A 21089-nucleotide genomic window follows, 5' to 3' on the forward strand; every position below is an offset into this window, starting at 1 on the left:
TCCCTCAGTTTTCCTCCCTGATTTTGAATAAAACCAAACCAAGATAAAAGTTTGGTCCAAATGATAGAATTTTTTCTTCTCAAGACCAGTTGAAGCTAAATTTTATCAAACATTTCTATATATACAACTGAACAAGGCAAGGAAAAATATTTTAAAACTCCTACACAATTTTTTTAGTTTCATGTCTTAGTGATTACAGTCTTCACAGATGCATATATTTGATTTTAGGAGGCATAATATGAGTAATTAATGATAACTCAGAAGTTGTCAACTAGTTAAGAAAATGCATAGGAAAGCAAATACATTTAAGAAAAGTCAGAATAAAATTAGTACTGTGGCAGTATTTGTTTTCCTGATGCTGCTTTTTTACATCCTATGAATTAAACTTATGCCCTTCCTCGTTCCTACTTTTTATAGGAATAATCCTTGGTCAATAGAAAATATATTTGCAATGCACACTGCACTTGCACAGGTTTTTATTCTGTTCAGATACAATCTGCATACAACGTATCTGTTTTTTCCAATAGCTACTGGAATATATAATCGCTCATAAACAATGTTACGGTTTTTTTTTTTTCTTCTTCATTAGGGGCTGATGTTATCAATTTTGATGGCCACGTAGTGCTACCATACAGATTCAGGAACAAGAAAATGAAAACATTGAAAGATGTCATCTCTCTGAAATTTAAGACCTCTGAAAGTGAAGGTGTAATTTTCCATGGAGAAGGACAACAAGGAGACTATATCACCTTGGAACTCAAGAAAGCCAAACTTTTTCTAAATTTAAATTTAGGTAATTTTTTTTTTTCTTTTTTTTTTTTGGTATGCTTTTGTGTCCTTTTTAACACTTGTTCTGGTTTCAGCTGAAATAAAGATGTCCTGGCTTTTGCTTAGTCATGGGAGCATGCCCATGGCCAAGCCAGGACAGGCCACTTAGTGGGAAAAAGAAGTCACCACTATACGCATGACTGCAAGGGGAGGGTGGAGCCAGGACAGGTGGCCAGAATTAGGCCAAGGGTTATTCTATAAAATATGACATGCAGAAGGTCATGACTACTACCCTCTGCTGATCTTCCACAGATGGGGAGGAAACTGCATCCCATAGTCTGAGGGGAATGAAGAAAGTCTTCAAGGCCTTGGGACAGTTGGTGAAAGGGTCTGGGGCACAAGTTATTTTCTCTTCCCTCCCTTCGTTTTCAGGTGATGACATGGGATGGAATAGAAGGATCCAGTCCATAAATGCCTGGCTACAAGACTGATGCTATAGGCAGGGCTTTGAGTTCTTTGATCATGGCTGGTTTTATAAGACACCAGACCTGACAGTAATACATGGAAAAGGTTTATTTCACAGTAGCAAAAGGGTTCTGGAACAGGAATTAGCAGGGCTCATCCAAAGACCCGTAAACTAAGTTTGAAGGGGGATGGGGATGTAGATTGACTTGGACTGGTGGAGAAGTGCTCTAGTATTGATGAAGGCCAGGACATGGGACAGACACCCCTTGAGGGTTGCTGGGCATTGGTTGGTATGGGGTAAGAACTTGCATTGCTGGCAGGCCACAGGTCAGCAGGGAGTTGTATTTATTGCTGTGGATTGGTCAGTAGGTAGAGAGTAATTGCACTGTGGCTGTATAAAGTATGCATTTATATATTTATAGTTGCATTTCTTCCCATTTTCCTCTTCTTTCTTAGTGTATAGTTTTTATCTCAACCTGCAATTCCTGTTTTTTTTTTTTTTTTTTCCCCAATTCTCTCCCTCATTCCATCTGGGATGGAAAGGGGGAGTCTGGAGAGAGTGAATGGCTGTGTGATGTTTAGCTACGTGACAAGTTAAACCGCAATTCTCAAAAGAACTTATATCCTTCTTTTTCTTCAGATATGGCAGGCCACATAATTTAATTTTGTGAAAATATTCATCATTCCTTTTATGTTGTTCTTTTTTACTTCCTGTCCTATGTCCCCCCACTTTGTGTGAGATAACATGAAAGTAAAATCAAAATGAAGATCAACAATATATTATTATTAGAAACTTGTTGGAAAGGATTGGTAGGGGATTGGGAGAACTGTATTTGCCTCAGCTATAATTTCATCTTCAGAAACTTGCAAAATTGTTGAGATTGGAAGGACTTCTAGAGGTCATCTCGTCCATCCCCCAGCTCAAGCAGAATCAGCTAGAGCAGGTTGCCCATAAGTACATCCAGAGCTTCAAGTATCCAGAGCTTCGAATATCTTCAAGAGTGGAAATTGTCATTATCTCATTTTAAGAACACAATCAAGTGGCTGTGTGAAAGAAAGATGCTGTTTTTAATGCTAGGGGAATAAGGATCACTCTTAAAAATCTGCAGCAAAAAAAGATTACTGCATGGGAAGCTACAGGCCACATGAGGTTCAGTAACCTTCCTACAAAGAAACAGAGCTTGAAGATAGGCAGGGAGAAGGTCCTGTTTGTTTTTTTTTAAGCTATACTATGAAGCACTGCACCCACTGAAGCTGGTGAAAATTCTCAGAAGGATCAATAACCTTCAGCAAAAAAGCAGTAAAGATCATTTGTAGGAAAATACTGTATTAAGCCATGGCAGTGTGATTTGCTAGAATGTGTTGTCAACTTGCACATCTTTACTGATTTTCAGTCATGCTCCAGGAACGCATTGTCTTCTCATGTATTTAAAACATAGAAGAATACACTGAGTCATTGGGCAGTGCAGCGATTTTTTAAACTTCTTGGTGAATTTGTCATTTGCTGCTTCACTTGAGATATATACTACCTACCTTTCTGGCTTATTTATGTCAGCCAGACTGCAGTGAAATATGACCTCTGATGAGCACAGCTACCCAGGCAAAAGTTTCCAGAAAGCACAGCAGTAAGCTGCAAAACTGTATTTACGTTAACTTTAATTGCCTCCCAGAAAAATTGCAGAATCACAGATGGCCAGGGTTGGAAGGGACCTCAAGGATCATGAATCTCCAACCCCCCTGCCATGTGCACAGCCACCAACCTCCACATTTAATGCTAGACCAGGCTGCCCAGGGCCCCATCCAATCTGGCCTTGAACACCTCCAGGGATGGGGCATCCACAACCTCTCTTGGCAGCTGTTCCAGCACCTCACCATTCTCTCTGTAAAGAACTTCCCCCTGACATCCAACCTAAATCTTCCCTCTCTCAACTTAAACCCATTTTCCCTTGTCCTGCTGTTGTCTACTCTTTCAAAGAAATGACTCCCCTCCAGTTTGTAGGCTCCCTTTAGGTACTGAAAGGCTGCAGTGAGGTCACCCTGCAGCCTTCTTTTCTCCAGACTGAAGAAGCCCAGCTCCCTCAGACTATCTTGGTAGGGAAGGTGCTCCAGTCCCATGATCATCTCTGTGGTCGTCCTCTGGACCCTCTCCATCAGTTCTGTCTTTCTTGTACTGGAGGCTCCAGATCTGGACACAGTACTCCAGATGGGTCCCCACAAGAGCAGAGTGGAGAGGGACAATCACCTCCCTGTCCCTGCTGACCACCCCTTTTCTGATGGAGCCCTGTATACCATTTGCTTTGAGCTGCAAGAGCACTGCTGGCTCATGTTAAGTTTATCATCCATCAGGACGCCCAGGTCCTTCTCTGCAGGGCTGCTCTCAAGGACTGCTCCTTTTACCTCATCTAGTGAAATGTGTCCCTACCCAGGGTGACACTTAGTAGAATGAAAAGGCTCTCACTGTGAGGGTGCTCAAACGTGGAACAGGTGACAGAGATACAGAGGATCTCAATCCTCCCCAGATTAACCAGATATAAGTAAGCTTCACTGAATCTAACCTAAAGAACCAACAACCAATGCTTGCAAGTTGTATTCCGTTCAGAGGCTTTCCTCAGAAAACGAGTCAAAGAAGAGAAGCTATGAAGCAGCGCTGAAGGGACAGCTGTCCCACTTACCCCATTAGTCCAGTGGACAGTTCAATGGTACAATTTTCTGCATCTATACAAGGCATAGAAAAAAATATAAGAAGTACCCAAGCAAAAGGGGTGCGTTGAGATCCTCTGGTACCATGGCAACACTGATGTCACCAAAAACAACACAACTAACTCAGTTTTCTTTAGTTCAGTAACAGTCTGTATGATTGTTTGCAATTTAGTCTTCATAGGAAACAGAATCACCGCTTTTCTCTCTACCTGAAGAGAATGTACACAGGGGTAAAATGATGGGGGGACAGACACACTTATACATGCATCACTAAGCAAGAGCATCCGTAAATAAAAGCATGCTACATAAATGCCAGCTGTGGCTAAACAAATAGAATCATAGAATCACTCAGGTTGGAAAAGACATTCAAGATCATTGAGTCCAACGACCTAACCTTACTACCCTAACAAGCCTCTGCTAAATCATCTATCTGAGCAGCACATCCAAATGGTTTTTAAACACATCCAGGGATGCGATCTTTTAGGTAACAAAGAACTTTTTTATAGCTATAGTTTTATAAAGTTATTCTCTCAAGTTGTTCAATATACTTAGAACCAAAAGGGCAACTATGTACCATGAGAAATAAAGAAAACAAGGAGAGAGAAAACGAAGGAAGAAAGGAAGTAAGAACATGTTTATATTGAACGAATTAAAAATCCACTACTTCAAGTTTCTGAAAAAGAAAAATAGAGATGTTACCATGCAAGGAATTAAGCAATAATTCTTTTTCCAGCAACCAATACAGAAATATGAAGTTCTGTTTGGAAAAATAAATGCTGAAAACAATTAATAATGTAAAAAAAATATTTATTTTCAGAACTTGCTAATTACATACATTCTTCTAAAAGTTTGAGGTTCCTTTATTAAAATAATTTTCTAATCTAGAAGTTATATAAGCACTTATGTGAAAAGGAAAGATTTATAGATTTCTCATGCAAAGGCTGCTCTGAAAGCAATGCCTTCTATTTTATTTTGTTGGCCCATGATATCAGAGGTAGACATCAGTAGTATAACAGTAGAGCGTTATAGTAGAACGTTCCCACCAATATCCCACTAGATTTTGTTGCCATGATGGCAGCATAGTGGCAGTCTGTGAAAATTATATCTGACACAGAAGTGCACATGAAACAAAGATATAACTGAATTCCTCCATGTGGAAAAAACAGCATCCATTGACATTCTTCAATACTTGATGAACATTCACAGAGATTTAACAGTCAGTGTTAGCATAGTGTGTTAGGTGGTGTGTTTCAGCAGTGGTGACAGTAATAGTGGATCAAATCTGCTGCTCCAGGCTTTTTTTTTTCTTTTTTTTTTAAACAATACGCGCAGCATACAAGCCCTTCTTCAATCACCACCAAAAATGCATAGCTAGTCATGGTGACTACATTGAAAAATAATCTTCTGTAGCTTAGAACTTATTCTATTTAAATGGAAACTATTATATAAGATTATGATGATACAATTTGATAAATGGGAAGCATTACTTTCAGAGCAAAGAAAATATTTAAGGGAATGTATTTAAATCTTATTTAATTTATTGTGACTTTCTAAAAGATAAACAAAGTCCAAGTGTCCCATAAAAAAAAAATTAGTATTTCTAAACCAATTTTTCTGAAGGAGGGCCACAAAGATGATCAGAGGGATGGAACACGTCCCCTGTGAGGACAGGCTGAGGGAGTTGGGCTTGTTCAGCCTGGAGAAAAGAAGGCTGCAGGGTGACCTCTTAGCAGCATTCCGGTACCTAAAGAGAGTCTACAAAGAGGAGGGAGTCAACTCTTTGAAAGGGTAGATAATGGCAGGACGAGGGGAAATGGTTTGAAGTTGAGGGAGGGAAGATTTAAGTTGGATGTCAGGGGGAAGTTCTTTACAGAGAGAGTGGTGAGGTGTTGGAACAGCTGCCTAGAGGGGTTGTGGATGCCTCATCTCTGAATGTGTTCAAGGCCAGATTTTATGAGGCCCTGGGTAGCCTGGTCTAGCATTAAATGGGGAGGTTGGTGGCCCTGCATGTGCAGGGAGGTTGGCGATCCACAATCCTTGAGGTCCCTTCCAACCCTGGCCATTCAGTGATTCTGTTATAACATCTGTACATTCATTGATTATACAGTATTCCATCAAAAAACCTTAAAAAATCTTTTAAAAATGAACTAGCAATACATACTCTTCTAAAGGAAATGCTGAATGATTTAAAAAAGTGTTCAAGTGTAATTGAAAAATGTTTGAGTATGCAACTGAACATTTTGGTGGGATATGTATGCATGTAAAATAGATCTTTTTTAAATCTGACTTTGATTATGCATCCACTGATGCATAACAAATGTACTTGTATGGGATACACATTGCTGTTGCAGATCACAAACCTGTGGTGCCTGAGAATATCCACCAGTAACTTCACTACAGCTAGACATTTAAAAATAATGGACTGCTCAATTTGCTGTGGTTTCAAGAAGTTGATACAAAAATAAAACATTTTTTGTATCAGACTAAATATATGTTAAAAGAATGAAAAATATATGTTAAATTTTAATATTTCATTTAAAAATTGTACCATTCTTAGGTGCTGAGTTGATGACAGGGCCTGCTGGGCTGCTGTGTGTGTCTGGGGTGCCCTGTGCTGGACAGCCAGAACCAAAATAGACCCATACCTATTACTGTTAACCACTAGAGATAAGAAATTAGCTGAAGTCTGTTCTCACTTACTTTCATACCAGAATAACAAACACTTGCAAAGAAACAATCACAACTATTTCTTCCTGGGGAGTAGGTAAACAACCCACACTTTAAATACTTACAAAAAAAAAAAAAAAAAAAAGTTATTTTTGATCCTAAATCTGCAAAACTCTACTGTTTGAGGAGTACCATGGAGCAAATGAGGAAAATCACCACTTTTTATGATCTTCAAGATAAGAAGTCCCCTCTATGTGAAAACAAATAAGAAAAATAAAAGAAAAAAAAAAAAAACATGCTAGAGAGTACATTAGAAAAGAATTAAGCTTTCAAACAGAGTATGTTTTCAAAGAGATCTTCAAATGCTTTCACAGTTCATTTCCCTCACTCTCCATTGTTTTAATACAAGTACTGAGACATGCACCTGTAATATCAGAAAAAGTAAATACCAAGCTATGCTTGCAGATGTTGAACTGTGACTATGCTGGCTGAAGATCAATTACATAGAAATTGTAGAAATATCCAGAATAAAAATATCTAAAGAGAAACAGAGAAAAAGAGGGTTGGATGCTTCGAATAACTCTTAAGTGTTCTATTCACTGTCACAAACAAAGCTACTAAGTTTACAGTGACTGCTGATAATTTTCTCAAATCTGTGATTCTTTTTTTCTCCAAAATGAAAAACAATTTTAATTACAATGATTTAATACAGTTGCTACAAATATGAGAACATGATTAGACAAAACATATGCTTCAAAATGTTTCTTCCTATCTATCATTTAATATTTTTATGCAGTTCCATCACTTCTATGGTCATAGAAGTCCATCTTTTCATTAAGACAGTTTAGTGAACATTATTATTATGAGTAATAAAATATTATGAGAGGTTGGAAAAGAACCATTTACATGGATTATGAGACCACATAAGTATCTTCACAATTTAGGTGGAAAAAAAAATTGTAAAAGAATAAATATGTATTCATATGTTTACATACATATGGACATATAGTTCATTCAGCATAGGGAGTTCCAGGGGCCATCAAGACACTTCATCAGTTTTTTGATCGTGAAGGTTTGTTTGTTTGTGAGCATAGGCTGATGAAACAAAATGTCCAGTATATCTATCTAGTGGCACTGGACAAAAGAAAATTGGTTAGGTTCCACACAAGTTAAATAGTGGCTTTCTTATCTACTTTAAATATTCCCTGTGATATTTTGATGTAATATATAGTTTTGGAGAGAATGGAGTTTCTGTGAAGTACATATGGCAACCATAGGAGAGAGTGATGGAGATATGAATAGTTGGTAGCAATAGCATGACAATGGCAAAGGAAATTACAAGTATCACAGAAATTTTTCTAATGATGAATACAGCTGATGAATGTGGAATTAATAGTGAAGAGGAACAATGGTTTCACTTAAAGTCACTACAGGCAAATAGGATTAACTTGTCAAAATCTGTTCAAGCTCTAATTTTTAGCACTTCAATATTTTCAAAACAGTTATTGTAAATATTCCTTTCAAATACTTATGGCTTAAGCCTTAACAGCATCTCCAAGTCTAATTTTTTTTTCTCTTGTAAATATTCACATGACCAAGATTTTGTTCACTGTACTATCTAAGGAGTAAATAATCTCCATAAAAAAAAATGTTCATTTCTTCATAAAATGATAAGGTCTGACTTGTTTATTTTTCTACTTTTCTCTCCTTCCTTAAAAAGAAATCAGACATACATCAGAATACTCTAACAGTAACATTTGACATAGCAAGATAGAACTAGTCCATGAGCAAAGGTATCAGTGACTCCATTCCACTCATGCCATAAGATTTCAGCACCCAGAAGTCCTCATAAGATTATCTTAAAAAGTGCTGTCAAAGACTGTTCAATAGGAATGCTACTGGTTTTTTTGTTGTTGTTTGTTTGTTTGTTTGTTTGTTTGTTTTGTATGCATTAATCTGCTGCAGTATTGTGATTGAAGGAACTATTCGTATGGCAATGATTCTGCAGGAGCTTATTATGAACTTCAAAAATCAGTGATAAAATACAATATATATTGTAGTTGTCATAGGCTCCAGATGCCTTGAATTTGCTGATTGTCTAAAAAATTCATAAATGGGAACATGACGAGAGACATCTATCTATCATGTCTCTTTACTCTCTGTCTCAAAAAGAGCTTGAATATAAATATTCCATCAGCTTTGCATTAATGAATTCAGTGGATACTTTGCCTTCTGTAACATTACTTTCTTTCCTATGACTTGCTTTTTGATAAATTTTTCCTATGGTTTGCTTTCTGATAAATTATGTCACTGCAAATGTAAAGATCCTTTCTCCTCTTTTGAGTGTATTAAATATATTATATGTACCTGAAACTCTACAAAGGGGATGGGGGGCAAAATGCCTCCTATACTGTCAGAAAAGAGCAAGTCTGACACTGCCTTATGACACTAAATATGGACAAGTCTCTGGAGCTGGACAACATGTATCTCAGAGTCCTGAACTAACTGACTGATGTGGTTGCCAAGCTACTCTAAATCATTTCTGAATATTCATGGCTGTCAGGTGAAGGTCCTGGCAAGTGGAAAAAGGAATCATCACTCCCATTTTTAATAAAGGGAGAAAGGAAAATCTGGGAGACTATCGACCAGTGAGCCTTACCTGTGCCAGGGAAGATCACAGAGCAGAACCTCCATGAATCTACTCTAAGGCATGTGCAAGAAAGGGGAGGGGGGTGATTCAAGAATGCCAACACAGCTTCATCAAGGATAGACTATGCCTGACCATAGAAGTGCTCAGGTTGGAAAAGACCTCAGAGACCATCAAGTCCAACCACAACCTAACCAAACTTACCCTAATTCTAACAACCCTCTGCTAAATAATGTCTCTGAGCACAGTAAACAAATGGTTTTTAAACACATTCAGGAAAGGTGACTCAACCCTGCCTCTGGGGAGCCTATTCCAGTGCTTAACAACCCTTTCTGTAAAGAAGCTTTTCCTGATATCCAGCTTAAACTTACTCTGGCACAACTTGAGATCATTTTCCGTCATCCTGTCACCAGTGAGAAGAAACCAACCCTGCACTTGCTGTAAGCACCTGTCAGGTACTGGAAGAGAGTAATAAGGTCTCTCTTCAGACTCCTTTTCCCCAGACTAAACAGCCCAATTCCTTCAGTCGCTCCTCATACGGCATATTTTCCAAGCCCTTCACAAGCCTTGCAGCCCTTCTTTGGACCTGCTCGCACCCCATGTCCTTTCTGTATTGAGGTGCCCAAAACTGAACACAGTACTCGAGGTGAGGCCTCACCAGTGCTGAGTACAGGGGCCAAATTACTTCCCTAGTCCTGCTCACCACACCATTCCTGATCCAAGCCAGGATGCCACTGGCCTTCTTGGCCACCTGGGCACACTGCTGGCTCGCATTCAGCTGACTGTCCATCAATATACCAGGGTCCCTTTCTGACAGGCAACTTTTCAGCCACTTCTTCCCAAGCCTATAGGGTTGCCTGGGGTTGTTGTGACCAAAATGCAGTACCTGACACTTGACACTATTGAATCTCACACGGTTCACCTTGGCCCATCAATCCAGTCTATCCAGGACCTTCTGTAGCACCTTTCTCCCCTCTGGCAGATCAACACTCCCTCTCAATTTGGTGTAGACTGCAAACTTACTGAGGGTGCACTCAATCCCCTCATCAAGATTGTTAATAAAGATGTTAAATAGAAGCGGCCCCTGTACTGAACCCTGGGGAACACTGCTCATGACCAGCCGCCAACTACATTCAACTCCATTGATCACAATTCTTTGGGCTTGGCCATCCAGCCAGTGTTTCACCCAGCAGAGCATACATCTATTCAAGCTATGGGCAGCCACCTTCTCCATGAGAACGTTGTGAGGGACAGTGTCAAAGTCTTTACTGAAGTCCGGGTAGATCACATCGACAGCCTTACCTTCATCCACTAAATGGCTCACCTTGTCATAGAATGAAATCAGGTTCGCCAAACATGATCTACCATTTGTAAACCCATACTTACTAGGCCTGATCCCTTGGTTGACTTTTAATTGGTCCATTATGTCTCCTGAGATTATCTGTTCCATAATCTTCCCTGGTACTGAGGCGAGACTGATAGACCTGGAGCTACCAGGATCACCTTTCCGTCCTTTTTGAAGATGGGTGTCACATTTGCCAGTCTCCAGTCCACTGTGACATCCCCGGTTAGCCAGGACTGCTGAAGGATGATGAAGAGTGGCTTGGAAACCACATCCACTAACTCCTTCAGCACTCTAGATGCAATCCATCTGACTCCATGGACTTTTGAGCATTCAGCTTCTGGAGCAAGTCCAAAACCATCTCATCATGGATTATGCAGGGCCTATTCTGTTCCCCATCCCTATCTACCAGTGCAGGAGGCTGTGTTCCCAGGGAGTAACAAGTCTTACTATTAAAGACTGAGGCAAAGAAAGCACTTAATACCTCAGCTTTATCCTGATCCTTGGTCACCATGTTGCCCTCGGTGTCCAACAAGTCATGGAGGTTCCCTCTAGCCCTCCTCTTGCTGTTGATATATTTATAGAAATATTTATTGTTGTCTTTTATCTTAATGACCAAGCTCAGTTCTAACTGGGCTTTGGTTTTTCTAATTTTCTCTCTGCACAGCTTCACTACATATCTGTAATCGCCTGGAACAGCTTGAAAAGCGGGCTCATGTAAAATCAAATGAGATTCATCAAACCAAAATGTAAGGTGTTGCCACTTGGGTTGGAGCAATCTCAGATATGTGAACAGACTGGGAGAAGTACTCAACGAGAGCAGCTCTGTCAAGTAGAACTTGGGGGTCCTAGTGGATAAAGAGCTGGATGTGAGCCAGCATTGTGCACTCGCAATTTGGAAGGCCAACAGTATACTGGACTGCCTCAAAAGAAGGGCAGCTAACTGGGTAACGGGAAGAAGTTGTCCCCCTCAGTTCTGTTGTTGTGAAGTCACACCTGAAATACTGTGCCCAGGTCTTAGGCCCTGAAGACAATAAAGATGTGGAGCTGTTGGAATCAGTCCAGAGGGCAGCCACAAAGATGATCAGAGGGCTGGAGCACCTCTCCCGTGAGGTTCAGGAAGTTGGGCTTGTTTATACTGGAGAGGAGGATTGTTTTTCTGGGGAGACCTCATTGTGACCTTCCAATACTTCAGAGGAGTTTATGAACTGGCAGAAAACCAACTTTTTTCATGGTCTATTAGTGAGAACGGGCAAGAATGGTTTTAAATTAAAAGAAAGGAGATTTAGGTTAGATGATAGGAGGAAATTTTTTATTCACTGTGGTAAAGGACTGGAAAAGGTTGCCCAGAGAAGATGCAGATGCTTTTTCCCTAGAGGCATTCAGTGCCAGTCTGGATCAGGCCCTGGGCAACCTGATCTAGTGGTTGATAACTATGTTCATGTGAGGGCATTGGAACTACATGATATTTAAAATCCCTTCCAACATAAGTCATTCTATGATTTTAAAATGAAAGCTACAACTCCCGTTGACTACAGTATATTTTTTTTTAATGTTAAATATTTTGTTTGCTTCTCTTCCCACACAGTTAAAATCTTTTCTAAATTTGACATCAGCACTTATTCACAGAGAGAAATGTAAAGAACATTTTCAATCTTACTGTAGAGGGAGCCTTTAATTTATTTATTTATTTATTTATTTATTTATTTATTTATTTTTGTGACTTCGAAGAGATCTATTAGAAAGTAACGTCACAGATCTCATCTGCAGTTTCAAACATAGAAAAATCTCAAAGCAAGAAGGCAAGCAAATAATTAAATGAATAAGAGCACCTTGAAAGGAAATATTTTGTAATTTTACAAAATTCTCTAGGGAATAGATGTCATCTCTAATTCTCTTTTAAAGTTGAACCTTTTTTTTAATTCACATTGCTGTGTAAGGAAGAATGTGGTTTCCATTTCTGACACACAAAAAATAATGTGTATTTTATCAGCATACTCAAGAAAAATAAGAACAAATCAATATGGCAATTAATGACCACGTATTTCAATATGTGGTTTAATGAGAGTTCTTAATACTCTGAGACTAATAACCAGATTGCTGTATTGTGCAATGAAATATTTTTTTAAGCACTAAGTTTATGACTTTCCAATTAAACCTTTACTATGAGAAAATGTGCAAGTTCTACATCTGAAATATGTTCTCAAATATTCTCTAAATAAAAGACTGCATTCAATATAAACCTACAAACTAGAAGAAGAATATATGATTGTAAGGTATTAAGCAACCTTTTGCTTTAGGTAATGTTTCAAAAATTTTCACAAATTGGATCAGATGCCCATGTTTTAATCAGGCTAAAAAAATTGCTACTTATCTATACAGTCAGTTTCTTCACTGACAGCAGGATTAATCTGCAAATCTCACTGGTTAATGACAATGCTTCAATATACAATACTAATTATAGGGCTAAAAACTTTGCTCCTGCTGAATTCCGTATCTATGGAACAATGTAACTTTACATAAGTTGCTCCAAATAATGCATTTGAAAACAAGTTTGGAACTCTCAAACATTATTCTGTTTTTCCAAGAAGTCATAAGACAGTGAACTTTTCTTCTCAACTGCGCTGCTGCTGTCTACTGGTTTCAGCATACTGACTCAAGGACAGCCTGATTCCTGCTTCTAAAATCTACACAGTATTTTAGGAGAGGTTTCTTTTGTTTCTTTGTTTTGTTTGTTTGGGAGGAGAAAGAAAAAAAAAGTTCCTATAGACATATAAATGTAAAACATTATTATTAATGTCATTAACAAAATACTGAAATAACTTATAATACTAGCAGTTCAATGCTTCTCTTCGAGGAAAACAAAAGGTTAGGTTTCTTACTTCAGTTGTCTGTGAAGACAAATTTTATCAGTATTTTTTTAGTTGATTCATTATTTCCTTGATAGATGTGTTTTATTTTTCTCCAGAAATATGCAGTCTTTCAAGCAGACAACTTTTCATCCAGTGACAGAAATAATTTTGTTAGCCAACTATGCTTTTCCTCACATTTAGTTTCAGACTCCAAATTCATCTTGTAACGTGCTTACAGTGCATTAGATATCAATTTAATTAAAAAAAAAAAAAAAAGGAAACAAAACAAAAACCTAAAACCTTTTGCTTGTAAATATTTTTGGCTAAAAAACAAAAAAACAAAAAAACAAAAAAAAAACCCTACAACTTAAAAATATTTTCTTTTTTTTGTTGTTGTTTAAAAAAGTGTTGGATTAAAAAAAAAAAAAGTTGGTTTCTGTCTCCATATACTTGTATTTGTATTCAAAGTAGACATACTTAAATGTAAAAAAATGTAATCATGATGTGAAATCAACCATGTTATAGTGTTGGCTACACTTAAAACAGCATATAAAATATTTTAGTAGAGTGAAATCACATAGCCAAGTAAAAGCAACAGAAATCACAAGATATTTTTGCTAGTTAATTAACATAATTGCTAGTTACCATGACAAAGTGTTTCAATAGGTCTTAAATCACTTGATGTCAATGGAAGAGTCTTCAAGATAGGTGCTTCTTAACTTGTTCTAACATTTTTTTTTTTTTTTTTTAAGATAAATCTCAAGTATTTATTTCCCCTAAAACACCTACAAGAATACTGTACTAAATTTGCATAGAAATAGGACATCAGACATTTACAGTTTGCAGGCATGTGGACTTCACGTAAGCACCCACAGGATCAAATTCAAGGAATGGTATTTAGAAACTATACTTGCTTTTCTTAAAACTTGATCTGTTGTGCTCTTAACCACTTGCACCATTGCTCATCTCGTTTTTTTTTTTTTAGAAGAGATTCTAAAGTTATACTCAAATATTAAAGGAAAAATCTCCGAAAAACATGTCATATTTAGACAAGATGAGCTTCTTCAATTGAATTTTTACTTGTTTTATTTTTATCTTTGTCATCAGGCAATGAATTATGTCTTGTTTCCCTCTCAAGACCCAGCATGAAATGTATCTGAATGCTATCTTTTCCTCAACTGGTCTATTCAAGTCTTCTGCAAAAACAATTTTGAAGATCAAAAGTAGTGATTTCAAAGCACTCTTACTAATTCTAATGCTGTATTTCCTATAGAAGAGCTAACTAGAAACTCAGAATAAAGGATACAGTAAATATTAAATTAAGCTCCAGTTATTACAATTAGTAATCCTGGAATATCTTCATGCATTTTAGCAAAAAGCACTTGAGATTCAGATTTAATCTGAAATTCAAAGACAGTTTCTATTTAGATTTTTTTTTTTTTTTTAAAGGAATATAATGGAAAAACTTACAGTAGGAGCAGCCGTAGACCTCAATTCTTAACCCAATTTGGCCTTCTCCATTCCAATCTAAAGGAACTATACGTACATAGCGAGCAATGACTGGGTGTTGCAAATCATGTCGGACCACACTATCAGAGTTTGTGTTTCCAGGAAATGCCTAAGGGAAAGAATAAGAAAATTATTTTATTATTTCTATCTCATACACTGTAAAGATTCTGTTATGAAGGAAAATTTTAGGTAGTGAAGACCTCGGAGTGACTAGTTAGCACTTAAGTTTGGTTAAAATGTTTTCTTTGATACTGAGCAAATGAACAGTGGTTTTAAAAAGTTTTGTAGTGCTCACAACACAAACACTGTAGCACTGGAACCTCGTGCTTTCTCCACAATAGATACAGTAAATTCAGATAAGAGCTGCTGCTAGATAAGAAAGTATTTTGCATCACTGATCCATTGCTCAGTTACTAAAACATTTATAAAGATGTCCAAAAGGGTTGTTCTGTGACAAGATACCCATCCTCTAACAGATTACAAACAGCAGTCACTGTCTTGTAAACAGAAACACTGATATATCCTATTTCCTACAGCAGACCCTCCAATTTCTCAAATTTCCAGGAATACAAAGATCTTTCTTTATTTTTTATGTACTACCTTCTGGAAAATGAGCACACAGTTTCTCTCCTAACCATAGTTACCTCCCACAGCAAAATCAGCTCTTTTTTGACTTTGGAAGTCAAAAAAGTACAAAACACAGTACTCTGTCATGGTTTTATAATTTTGTTATCGGTATTCCACACCAAACATCATGTAAAGCACGGGTAATTAAAGAGTTAATACTCCAGTTCCGTGGACTGACAACTTTCTGGATGCCTGGTTCTCAGAAGAAAGGAAGAACTACACATCCCAGGGGACTTCATGTTCAGAAAGGAAGATAAGCCATGGGAGGGAGTCATGGGATCTTGCTCTCTGGCTCTCTTGCTCACTGCCTAGCAGTGTGTGGGTCTGCTCCCCAACCGTGTGCCTTCAGTTCAAAGTAGGCCTTTTAGTTTCGGACACTCTCTCTCTCTTATTTGATTTATTAGCCTCAATTTCAATTATATTATATTATATTGTGTTATCTTGCATTCCGATATCATGTTTAGTAAAATTAAGTTTTCCTCCTTAGATTGTTGCTGCTGTTCTGGTTTCTGGGCCCAGCTCCCATCTCCCTTCCCTTCCCCCTTTTCCGTCCTGTTTTTGGGCCAGGGGGCCTATGGGCTTGCTGTCCCCTGTCGAGGGCACACGTTGATCTAGATAACTCCGTGACAGACACTCAAGTAAAATTTAAAAATGACTGAAGTAAATTCAGTGCTTCTTTTGTAATTTTGTACCTCTTGGTAAAAGATTTCATAGTACTCTGCTTAAAAGTAAATGATATCTATCTGTTAACATAACAGATTTTATTGTCTTTTCATCTCATGCACAAACCATTTGTTTTCTAATGGTAAATGTTAAAGATTGCCATTTAGTTATTTTCAGCATTTTCAGAGAAACATCATAAGTCTTCATGAGTAATTTTCAATAAAACGAGTATCTTGGAGCAGTAAACAAAGAAAGGTGATCTTTGCCACACAAATAAACCCATATAGAATCCTATAATACATTCAAGTACTGGAAATAAAAAGAAATGAAGAAACAACTAGGCTGTAAATATATCTACTGCAAAATATAGTCATCAAAATTTTGTAAAGCCAAAAATTTAGGTTGACACTTTGCATATAGATACAGCACTAGATATTTCAGATGAGTATCCATCTTGTATACTGCACAGTAGATCTAGGTGTAGGTAAAGATTCACAGAACCCTTTCCTTGATGAGCTAAAAAAAAATAATGCATGTAATATTTTTTATAAGGTTGGTTGTTTGTACTGCTGCAATTATTGTGCTAAATAATGATGAAGACACTCGTGGCTTCATAGTAAAACTTGTTAGGTACAAAAATTAATGCCTGTGAAGCACTTCCATATTTGAGTGCTAAGCATTTATGAGAAATACAATAGTTCTGTATTCTGAGCTGAATAGCAGACAGACAACAACAAAAAGCACAGGCTGAACAAGAACTAAACAATCTATTGAATAACTGCCTACCATCTCAGATTTAATGCTGTTATGTCCTTGTTAGCAATGCCTCTGTACCATCAAAAACTATGGCAGAAAGTCACAGAGATTCAAAGGACCGCTTTGCAACAAGCTCCTCGTATACTGCATGAACATTCTTTCATCCCTGCAGCACTCTCAGCTAAATCAGGATCGCCCCACAGAAATAATTCATTTTCACTGCTAACAGTCTTGCGAATTGGCCTACCACAGCTAGTACCATTTTCAAGACCTGCTGCTTTGTGCTGCCAATCAAGTTTCTTAGCTCCTCTCCCCCCTGCCCCAATGGCAGTCACACTTCATGATCTCTGCTTTCCATGCTGGAGCTGCAGCCAGTTGGACTTAGATTTCTCAAGTCCCTTTCAGTCTCAGGAGGGAATAAAACAGCCAGAATGGAATGGATGCAATGCGGCTCTCTCTAGGACACCTGCTGCCTCAGAAGAGTTCACATCTACTGGACAGCTACAGAGCTCCTACAAAAGCATCACACACAAACAAGGAAGGAAAGAAAAACCCAGGACACTGTGCAGGGGTCCTACCTCTCACTAGGTGATACCTGTTCCGTGTACAGAGGATGGACATAAACTGCACCTCATCTGTTCCCCACTTCTTCTCCCCCGCTTCGTACAGGCACTTCAAGACATTAGGGGTGACAAAGTAAGGCTCATGGAGAAGACTGGGCGTACAGGAGATCTTAAATCCCTTGCAGCTAGAGCACTGCTGGCGCGTACTTGTCTAGATCACGGATATTTTCCAACAAGCACCTACCAGGCACAGCAACCCACAGCCAAAATCTCATTGCCCCTGCCAAGTAGCCAGCCTGTCGAGAGACCTCTCATTAGAGACTTGCAAACAAGGCTAAAAGCATTATTTCCATTTCACAGGCTGGCTTCTCTTCACCATGCATCACCTGCTCAAGAATAGATTGGGAAGCACGTTACTACGCACCTGAGCATCTTGCTGAGCATGGGCATCATCCACATACATTCCTTCATCTCTGTTTCCCTGCAAAGACACGAGGATAGAAGACTCAGTTCACCAGAGCATCTACTGGAAGCAACTCCTGAGAATTCCCCGTTCATGAAAAGCTGCTGGGGATGGATAATGGAGTCCTTCAAAGGGAACACTAGCTTACAAATGAAATGCAGCTCAGATGTACTTTGGGCTTCCTTCTGAAACGAGCAGCAACCCACTTTACTGGGACATTTAAAGAAGAGCCCACAGCACTCATGCACACCCAGAGTCAGAGTTCCCTCCCCGGAGAGGCTGGGTTTGAGGAGCAGGTCATGGGACACACAGGGTGAGAAAAAGCCAGCCTGGAGCTCCTCACCACTGAGTGCAGAGCTGTGCCCACAGCTCTGAACATTCACCCCCTTCTCCCCTCAGCTTGGCTCACCGTTGCGAGGGACACGAGGACCCTTCGAAACATGGGAGATGTGTCAGATATGATGCCATCCTCAAGGGAGCAGCCATATTCCAGCAAGAACACACACACAGCACCCGTTAGGAGCAGGGCCACCACCTGGGTGCTGCCCACAACATTTGCCAGCTGTAACCTAGCTAAGTACAGAACTGTGCCCAGGGCTCCCAGCAGCACTGCAGCACTCCAGCCATCATCATTAGTGCTACAGCCTCCAATTAAGAAGCGCAGACAGAAGGAAACTGACAAGAGAGCCTTTCGCACTCCTTACGAAGCTTGTAGTTCTCATTAATGCGACAAATCTCTCCATTGGTGCGAGAAGCCAGAATTTCCATTGGGCAACCTTCATCTGCTCCTGCTCCCTAGGGAATCACCAAGGCAAGACTTAAGATACCAGCACCTGCTTGTGACGTGCAACCAGGTTTCTTTAAGAGAGAGAAGACATGCATAACAAAGCAGTAAGTCCTTGGCCAGAACTTAAGCAATACAAAAGGAAGATTTCCAAACCTTCACAGCCCTCCTTAGTTTGTGCACGTCATACATGGTGGTGGGAGTCATCACCCCAATGATCACCCTCTCAAAATTCCCACTCAGCTCCAACTTCAAGTCATCAATCAAATCCTAGAAGGCAAAGAGGAGAAAGGAGTTGGCAGAAGGGACGGCCTTTGAGGACAGAGGAACTGAGCTGTTCAGCACTCCTCTTCAGGCTCCAACCCTCCTTGCATCAACAACTGCTCTGAACTGAACAAGAACAAAACAACCTTGGTCAGGTGAAGTCTCTGCCGACCTTTCTCTTGTAGAGATTGGGTCGTTTTTCACTTTGCGCCCAAGTGACACAACCACGTTCATGCATCTCTGCAGACCACCCACCCTGCCAGTAGTGCTCTTAGAGGTGATCAGAACTTGCTGACGCTGGGAAACATTTAGTTTGGTCAAGACGTCAGTGATGGCATCTTCATCCGTGCCTGCAAGAAACAAATGGAAGCTAGTCAGGATGCTTGCACAAGGATCAGAAGTGCCCTCTGGTCTTGTGCCACCTCCAGTCCCTCACACAGCCGGCTCTCAACAGCTCCAGGACTACATCGATGCACACAAAGCTGCCAGGACCCACGCCACCAGAGCAGCTGCATTTTGGGACACGAAGGGCAGTTCTGTTTCCACTTTCCAACAATTTTTAGGGCAGTTGTGCAGCAGAGCAGTGCAAGCAGCTATGCTTCCCTCTATCAAACCACCAGAGCAGCCATTCGCAGTGCTGGGGAAAAAATAAAAGTTGACCATGGAGGGAGATCAACTTAGCAAAGCCCTTCATGGCCTTCCTGAGAGCCTGCGCTTCTTGCTCAGCGCTGAAACTTGAGACCCCCTCGATTGTTGCCTAAGGCCACAAGAAAAGGATTTAGCAAAGGCAGACCGACGCACGCAGAGTTGAACTGGAAAAAAAAAAGAAGACAAACATAAAAGATGTGAACACAGAGATAGTAAAACTCCACCCACACAACCGATGCTTCTCTCTCACTTCTGTCTCACACGGCAGCCTGTTCTAGTGGGACTTCCCAAGCATATCAGAAAGAAGCCACGGGGGCACAACTGCATGGAGAACATATCTCCATACTGCTGCCCACGGAGTACCTGGTTTCCAGTGAAACAAAAGCTGGACCACCCGGCATCTGTGTTCAGGCCCACCAGGCCTTCTTCCTAGCAGTTCTCCACGTCAATCATAAAGCAATGCGCTCCCATCATAGCCCTAGTCCTGACTTCTCTGGTAGCAGGTAAGGACCAGTATTCTGCACCATTCCTTTTGCTCTGCTCGGCACTGGGGAGGCTGCAGCTGGAGAACAGCGTCCAGCTCTGGGCTCCCAGTACAGGAGACAGCTGGACATGCTGGAAAGAGTCCAACGCAGGGCTACCAAGATGGTGAAGGGACTGGAACACCTCTGCCATGACAAGAGGCTGAGAGAGAGGGGGCTGCTCAGCCTGGAGAAGGGGAGCTCAGGGGGATCCCACCCACGGCTGTAGAAGTTCTGCACAGAAGTTTGTCCTGATATCCAACCTAAACTTACCCCATGCCTGTGTGTCCTGCGGAACCCCACAGATGTGACAGTGGGCTGCTTCTCAAAGGAAACCAGTGCTCGGCGTCGGGAGCGGTGGAGGAAGCAGCTGATCCTGCCAATAACGCTGCCATCGCGCGTCCCTCCCCGGGACTCCCACACCTTCCTCTCCCCAGCCCGGCTCGGCTCCTCGCAGGCTGCAGACACTGCTGAGGCACTCGCGCTCCAGGCCGTCATCTTCTTCCCGTGCCGCCGGACCGCTCTCTGCAGGGCTGCGCTGAGCTCCTGCTGCTGCACCAGAACCGCAGCTCCCGTGCTGACGGACGGCGGAGCTTCGTGCCGGCACCCACAGCACGCGGCCCCCGGGCTGCTGGCGGCACGGCAGGATGCTCCCGTCCCCGCCTCCCTCCCACCGCCCCTCGGCTCCGGCATCCTCCCGTTATCCGCCTGAGGAAACGAAGGCCCCGCACAGGGCTCTGGACGGGCTGACCGACGGCTGATGCCAACGGAACGACGTTCAACACCGCCACGCGCCGGTCCCGCACTTCGGTCACGACGACCCGAGGCATCTCTGCAGGCCGGGGGCAGA

General features: G+C 40.5%; 1 protein-coding gene across 3 annotated transcripts; it reads right to left on the reverse strand.

Moving 5' to 3' along the window:
* Nucleotides 1-1203: 1203 nt before the first annotated feature.
* On the reverse strand, nucleotides 1204-21056 carry LOC149914692 (contactin-associated protein-like 2). 3 transcript variants are annotated; one of them, XM_090126080.1, is made up of 5 exons: nucleotides 19326-21055; nucleotides 18963-19076; nucleotides 17984-18040; nucleotides 14912-15059; nucleotides 1204-2277 (listed from the first exon to the last, which is right to left on the reverse strand). In XM_090126080.1, the coding sequence occupies exons 2-5, from the start codon at nucleotides 19011-19013 to the stop codon at nucleotides 2270-2272; spliced, it is 264 nt and encodes an 87-aa protein (XP_089982206.1). In that variant the 5' UTR covers nucleotides 19014-19076; nucleotides 19326-21055; the 3' UTR covers nucleotides 1204-2269. The 3 variants fall into 3 exon arrangements, 1 of the variants encoding a protein (XP_089982206.1); XR_016460290.1 differs by lacking the exon at nucleotides 1204-2277 and having other exon boundaries at nucleotides 13855-15059; nucleotides 17984-18817; nucleotides 19326-21056; XR_016460291.1 differs by lacking the exon at nucleotides 1204-2277 and having other exon boundaries at nucleotides 13855-15059; nucleotides 17984-19076; nucleotides 19326-19707; nucleotides 20082-21054.
* Between the last annotated feature and the right edge of the window lie 33 nt (nucleotides 21057-21089).

Source organism: Phasianus colchicus, chromosome 28 (assembly GCF_987193195.1).
Source record: "Phasianus colchicus chromosome 28, bPhaCol1.hap1.1, whole genome shotgun sequence".
Lineage (NCBI taxonomy): Eukaryota > Metazoa > Chordata > Aves > Galliformes > Phasianidae > Phasianus > Phasianus colchicus.

What these genes read in the sequence shown, in the direction of transcription:
- LOC149914692 (XM_090126080.1), bottom strand. Translation starts at nt 19,013, where the DNA reads ATGACTCCCACCACCATGTATGACGTGCACAAACTAAGGAGGGCTGTG. An exon ending in AACTAAGGAGGGCTGTGAAG is followed by an intron (nt 18,041 to 18,962) that starts GTTTGGAAATCT and finishes GTGTCTTTGCAG; the next exon opens with GGAAACAGAGATGAAGGAAT. An exon ending in ATGCTCAGCAAGATGCTCAG is followed by an intron (nt 15,060 to 17,983) that starts GTGCGTAGTAAC and finishes TCTTTCCCTTAG; the next exon opens with GCATTTCCTGGAAACACAAA.